General features: G+C 37.4%; 1 protein-coding gene across 1 annotated transcript; it reads left to right on the plus strand.

The window, feature by feature from the left end:
* The first annotated feature begins 3,185 nt into the window (after positions 1-3,185).
* Positions 3,186-4,166, plus strand: LOC110298982 (olfactory receptor 52N2-like). Its single transcript, XM_021168533.1, has one exon. It carries the CDS (start codon positions 3,186-3,188, stop codon positions 4,164-4,166), a length of 981 nt encoding a protein of 326 aa, XP_021024192.1.
* Positions 4,167-5,760: the final 1,594 nt, after the last annotated feature.

Consider the following 5,760-nt stretch of genomic DNA (forward strand, 5'->3'; position numbering starts at 1 on the left):
ATGTAAGTTATTTTAGTCATCTTTTCCATCCAGAAACCCATTCCAGGTCCTCCCAAACATCCCTCCCCAAATAACAAAAACTAAAATAAAAACAAACAAAATCCAAATAGTACTGGACATCGTGCCTGTCTGCCTTCGTGCAGGGTTAACATTCTTAGTAACATTCTGTTGGAGAAAATTGATTTTCCTTTCACAGTAGGTATCAGTTGCAAATAGCATCCTGCCTTAGGATAGGAGTTAGTATCCACTTTTTCTCCTTGGTTCTGGGATTTGATTTGGTTTAAACCTGTACAGATCTTGTATGTGCTGTCTCTAAAGGCCCTTTGAAAAATGATGATACTGTTTTTCTTTGTTTTCACCAGTGTTTAAAATCTAGTAAGTGCAATAATTTTCATCATTCCCAGAGGATCTATCCTCTCCAGGTCTCCTGACAGAGCAAACTGAAAAGAGCCAATCAGACACAAAGTCAACATTGTCCATTTCTCAAAAGGTCCAACCATGCGGGCTGAGGTAGAACCTGACTGTCATAGAATTCCTGATGCTCAGTCATGAACACTAGTTTGGTCTTTGTTTACTCTAAGGTGAGTTGGGATGACTTCCAAAGACTCTGACTGTTGAAAATTAAAACAAATGTAGTAATTGGGGTGTGACTGCTGATGAGGACACTGATACATGACTAGAAAATATAACCTACCTAAAACATGAAATAAATTTTAATTTCCTCATAATTCCACAAAGATAACAAAGTTCAGGCAGTTCAAGCTTTCTGTAGGAGGAAAGTATTTTTGCCTTAGCTAATAATAGGATTATGCTCAGAATTGCTTCAGGTGGCAGGAAATGAGAATTTACTCAAAAGTAGAAGACCAGAAAGTAGGATGTGTTGGGAGGACTTGGAGAAGAAGACATTGTATGGAAGTTCTTCAATGCACTCTCACATGCAGCAGGAACCACGGAGCATCTGTATGAATTGGTACAGACAAGAAAACCTAGCAATCTTACAGATAGCCTCTGCGGAGAGGGTTCCTTCAGTGAAGGACAAACTCTCTCTAACTTCTCGTGTTTGCTCTGTCTCTCTTCCCTAAGATAAATCAAACATAATATTTTTCTCTTGCACCTGAATATTCAATTTTTCCTATCTCATGAGCTCATTGGCTGTTTCTTACAATTAGGATCTATGTCATCCCAGTGACAGAGACTGGTGAACTTTCAACTGTCAATTCATAATTTGTCAATACTTTACTTTTGTGAACTAAGGTAGTTTTGAGTTGCCCTTATGCCTACTCAAAATTAATGAATACAATGATACAGGGATAATGATATATCTATACAATGTACAGTTGAAAAAATCAACCTGTACTGGAATACTAGCACACAAAACATAATTAATCTATTTGGTTGATTAATGTATCCTGAGAAAGTTGAATGCTTTAAGGAATGTTGACAAGGAATTAAAGGGTAAAACTTTTAATGTATTGTTGATTATTATAATATATAATTTACATTAGTGACTGTATTCCAGAAACTGATTGAAGGAATACTTCTCACCTAGCTGATCTAGGCATGTCTATGGTACAGAGCAGAACTTTTAGACTGTTTCCCATTCATTTATGACTTCCTTTCTCCTGGGAATCTTTATATAATTCAACTACATAGGGATGTAAAATAGAAATACAAACTAAACACTGAAAAATAAATCAGAAAGAAATTTATTTTAAAACTTTGGCATACATATCACTTTATTAGGGACAAAAAAATTTGTATTAGTGAGATATATGTGCTTATTTATTTTTAAAGCCTGGCCGAACATTTCATATTGTAAGGCACAGAGAATCATCAGTAATTTTTAGAGTTCTTGGATATTTAGTTCTATAATTGTCAAGACTGAGAAGGCTTCTGACCATAACAATGAGACACAAAACAAAAATGTGTTGCTTATGGTGTTTTTAGAAACTCACCCTAAATCATTTAGTGATTCTCCTAATAAATAAAACTCAAATCAATAATCTAAATAACAATATTTAAATTCAAACATTATAATATAATGCAATACAAAGAGATACTAATTTGATACTTATATGCAGGGAAACATGAAAAATTCTTGTTTTGCTAACAAAACCATTATTTTTCTATATAAGCCAAAGGACCTTGCATAAATAATGAAGCACAATTCATAACAAACAATATTCTTGAACCTAAGTCAAGATAATATGATTCTTTCCAGAAGCCAGAAATCCTATAGTTATAGGCACCAAGAAAAGCAATTTCACTGAAACATAATGACAAGGACTTCAAAATAGCAATATAAAAGTAGTGTCAAGGATATAAATACATGTATTAAATAAAACATTTTTCACTTCCAGCTTTATTTCACTTTGGGTTTTCTTTAGTGATTCTATTTTTTCTACTTTCATCTCTTGAATCTTTCATTACTTTAGTCAATTGTTTGAGTTTTTATTATCAAATGTTTTATTTTAGTAGCTACTTGCTTCATCATTTCATTGTATCAGGGGCCTGGAAAGGATCTAAAAGTGGTATGGCTCCCATTTAATTCTAGGTTACAATCTTTTAGCTAAATAACCAGCAATATATAATCATTCTTGAAGGCCTTAATTAACTAATATTCCATTCAAAAGTTGAAACTGTATTCCCTGTTATAAGGGAAGCTGCAATATCTTTTACTATTATTTGCTAGGTAAACCCACAAGGAGTTTGGAGTTTGAATAGGATGAAAACAATTCACGTAAATTGAAATATATCAGTCAAGAGAAGGTTAGTCTTAGAGGATTCTCTAAACTGAGACAGAATGTAATTCTAATGATGCCAACAGCATTTGATGCTGAATATAATGTTAGCACCATTTTAATACTTTTTGTTGGATAGTCTTACCAACACTGTGAACATGGTCCAATAATAATTGCAAACAGAAAATTATGAGGCATGAGTGACTGAGCAACTTGCCAGTGTCTTATGTTTGTGATGTTAAAAACAGAATAGGACATGAAGATGGACAGAATGATTACAGGAAGTTTAATTACTTCTACTTTCAGACATCTCATAGAAGTCAACTTCTTAGTGATACTTTTCTCGTGTATTTTCCTAACCCTCTGCTTACCTTTAATTTATAATCTTTCTCAGGATACTGACACTGTTAAAGAATGTAAAATGCTCTCATCCTGCCAGCCAATATGTCTGAAGCCAACAGCTCCAGCCTGACCCCAGAATTCTTTATCCTGAATGGTATCCCTGGGCTGGAAGATGCACATGTCTGGATCTCTCTGCCATTCTGTTTCATGTACATGATTGCTGTGGTGGGGAACTGTGGGCTTATCTACCTCATTGGCCATGAGGAGGCTCTGCACCGACCCATGTACTACTTTCTAACCCTGCTCTCCTTCACTGATATAACCTTATGTACCACTACTGTACCCAATATGCTGTGTATATTCTGGTTCAACCTCAAGAAGATTGGATTTAAAGCCTGCCTGGCCCAGATGTTCTTTGTGCATACCTTCACAGCAACAGAGTCTGGCATGCTAATGCTCATGGCCCTGGATCGCTATTTGGCCATCTGTTATCCTTTGCGCTATGGGACCATCCTGACCAACCCTGTGATTGCCAAAGCTAGTCTTGCTACTTTCTTGAGGAGTATGGCATTCATCCTTCCTTTCACTTTCCTCACTAAGCGCCTGCCCTATTGCCGAGGAAACCTCATCCCCCATGCCTACTGTGACCACATGTCTGTGGCCAAGATATCCTGTGGCAATGTGAAAATCAATGCAGTCTATGGTCTGCTGGTTGCTCTTGTGGTTTGTGCATTTGACATATTCTGTATCACTGTGTCATACACAATGATATTGAGAGCAGTGATGAACCTGTCTTCTGCTGATGCTCGTCACAAGGCCTTCAGCACCTGCACATCTCACATCTGTGCTATTGTGATCACTTATGTGCCTGCCTTTTTTAATTTCTTCACTCATCGTTTTGGAGCACATACTATTCCCCACCACATCCACATCATAGTGGCAAATCTCTACCTGTTATTGCCTGCTACCATGAACCCAATTGTTTATGGAGTCAAGACCAAGCAGATTCGGGAGAGTGTAATCAAATTTTTTAGTGGAGACAAGAGTGACATTGCTGATATAAAAGGACTAAAAAACAAGTGAATTTCTTAAACTATGAAGAATAGAGAATAGTTTCATAAAATACTAAGGTGAATGGTGTCAGCTCATCTAGTTGTGTCCATTGTAATAGACCGAAATACACAGAAAACAGTTTAGAAGATATTCATAACAATATGAAAAGATGATTTTAAGTGAATCGTATTTGTAAATTTTCTATAATATTTGCAATTTTAGGATATGACATTTTTCTTGAGAAAAAGTATCACAAAACGCATGGTTTAACAGATAATGTATTTATGTATTCCAGAGCTCATTTTTCATAGTATTTATAGCTTCATGGTTGCATTGTGTTTGAAGAGGAGGATATTATATTATGATACAGTCACACATCCTGTCCACTATTGGCAAGTTATTATTGCTATGATAACAATTGGGCCAAGTGTCATAAATATTTTTCAACTTATATTTTTGATATATTGGAAATATCCTACTTGAGTTGCTAATTTATTAAATGTAGCCTATATTTCACGCAGAAAAGTGTCTAAGAGTTTCTTTTTCCTGCGTTATCACTTTAGAACCTGTATTTTAAAATAGGCCAGCAGAAAGAATGTAAACAGGGAACCTCAAGAAATAGGAGGTTAGGGCCTCCCCCCAGAATGCACCAGAGACCTGGGAGGTAAAAGACTCCCAGGACTCACAGGGAGGGACATTTGATGAAATGCCCAAAAGTAGGGAGAGGAAACTTATAGAGCCCACCTCCAGCAGGAAGACAAGACATCAAGTGAGGGATGAGGTTGACATCCCACAGTCATACCTCTGACCCATAATCGTTCCTGTCTGAAAGAATTACAGGGATGGAAATAGAGAGGAGCCTGAGGAAAAGAAAGTCCAATGACAGTCCCAAAGTGGGATCCAGCTCAAGGGGAGGTCCCAAGACCTGACACTATTACTGAGGCTATGGAATGCTCAGAAAAAGGGATCTGTCATGACTGTCCGAAAGACCCAACAAGCAGCTGAAAGAGTCAGATGCAGTTATTTGCACCCAACCAATGTACTGAAGCAGCTGACCCCTGTTGTTGAATTAAGGAAGGCTGAAAGAAACTGAGAAGAAGGGCAATTCTGTAGGAGGACCAGCAGTCTTAATTAATTTGGACCCCTGAGTTCTTTCAAATACTGGACAACCAAAAAGATAGCAGACACCAGCTGATATGAGGCCCCTAATACACATATAGTAGAGGACTTCCAGGTCTGTGTTCATTCAGAAATGAAGCACCTAACCCTCAAGAGACTGGAGGACCCAGGGAATTCAGAGGTCAGGTGGGGTGGAGGTTAAGGCATCTAAGTGTCAGGACTCCATAGAGAGAAATACTTGTCACTTCCTTGGCAGAGTGATATCAGCTGAGATAGACTCATGGAGTTTTGCTAAGACTCGTGTGCTGAGGCAAGACACATAGTTAGGCAAGATACATTGAGGACATGTGATGTTTGGAGGGAGTATAAAAAGGACTCAAAAGAGTGACAGGAGCTTGCTTGGCTTACTTGCATAGCTAAACATTTATTAGTTTTGAGCCTTCATTGATCTTTGCTTCACTGAGAGAGGCACAGATGAAAACTTTTCCTAGCATTCCTGTTGGCC

Source organism: Mus caroli, unplaced genomic scaffold (genome assembly GCF_978045245.1).
Source record: "Mus caroli unplaced genomic scaffold, Mus_caroli_1 scaffold_8, whole genome shotgun sequence".
Classification (NCBI taxonomy): Eukaryota; Metazoa; Chordata; class Mammalia; order Rodentia; family Muridae; genus Mus; species Mus caroli.